Source organism: Alligator sinensis, unplaced genomic scaffold, assembly GCF_000455745.1.
Source record: "Alligator sinensis unplaced genomic scaffold, ASM45574v1 scaffold103_1, whole genome shotgun sequence".
Taxonomy (NCBI): domain Eukaryota; kingdom Metazoa; phylum Chordata; order Crocodylia; family Alligatoridae; genus Alligator; species Alligator sinensis.
Genome location: NW_005842226.1, coordinates 676,638 through 677,386, shown reverse-complemented (window position 1 = coordinate 677,386; position 749 = coordinate 676,638). Strand labels below are relative to the sequence as shown.

The following is a 749-nucleotide window of genomic DNA, read 5'->3' as shown; positions in this document are numbered from 1 at the left end:
ACCCTCATGCGCGACGAGCGCAGCCTCGCCTCCATGGGCAACCTCTACGGCCACTACCCCAAAGACATGCCGGCCATGGGCCAGCCCCTGTCCCCGCTGCCCAATGGCCTGGGCTCCTTGCACAACGGCCAGCAGCCGCTGGCCCCCTACGGCCCCGGGGGGCACCTGGCCAACGAGAAGATGCTCTCGCCCAGCGGCTTCGAGTCGCACGCGGCCATGCTCTCCCGGAGCGAGGAGCACCTGGCCCGCGGGCTGGGGGCGCCCGGCTCGGGCATGATGCCCCCACTCAATGGCATGCACCCGCACGGGCCGCCCCATGCCCAGCCCAACGGGTCGCTCCTGGGCGAGCGGGAGCGGCAGGCGTCCACCTCCGGCTCGCAGGCCGGCGGCTCTGGGCAGGTAGAGGAGATCAACACCAAGGAGGTGGCGCAGCGGATCACGGCCGAGCTGAAGAGGTACAGCATCCCCCAAGCCATCTTTGCCCAGAGGATCTTGTGCAGGTCTCAGGGCACCCTCTCGGACCTGCTGCGGAACCCCAAGCCCTGGAGTAAGCTTAAGTCGGGCCGGGAGACCTTCCGGAGGATGTGGAAGTGGCTGCAGGAGCCGGAATTTCAGAGGATGTCGGCGCTGAGGCTCGCAGGTAGGGGGCTGGGGGTGCCGCCGGCGCCCCGCGGGGGGAGGCGAGCGGAGGAGCCCGGATTGAACCGCCGGAGGAAGGGATGGGGGGGGGGGGGCAGGTTGGGACTGGT

At 70.2% G+C, this 749-nt stretch overlaps 1 protein-coding gene across 1 annotated transcript in view; it reads left to right on the top strand.

The window, feature by feature from the left end:
* Positions 1 to 3: 3 nt before the first annotated feature.
* ONECUT3 (one cut homeobox 3) overlaps positions 4 to 749 on the top strand; it is a gene marked incomplete at its 5' end in the record, with an annotated part of 67,903 nt that continues 67,157 nt past the window's right edge. Inside the window, one exon of the mRNA XM_025208330.1 lies at positions 4 to 640. Within this exon, the coding sequence (XP_025064115.1) occupies positions 4 to 640 (637 nt within the window). The remainder of the gene's footprint in view (positions 641 to 749) is intronic.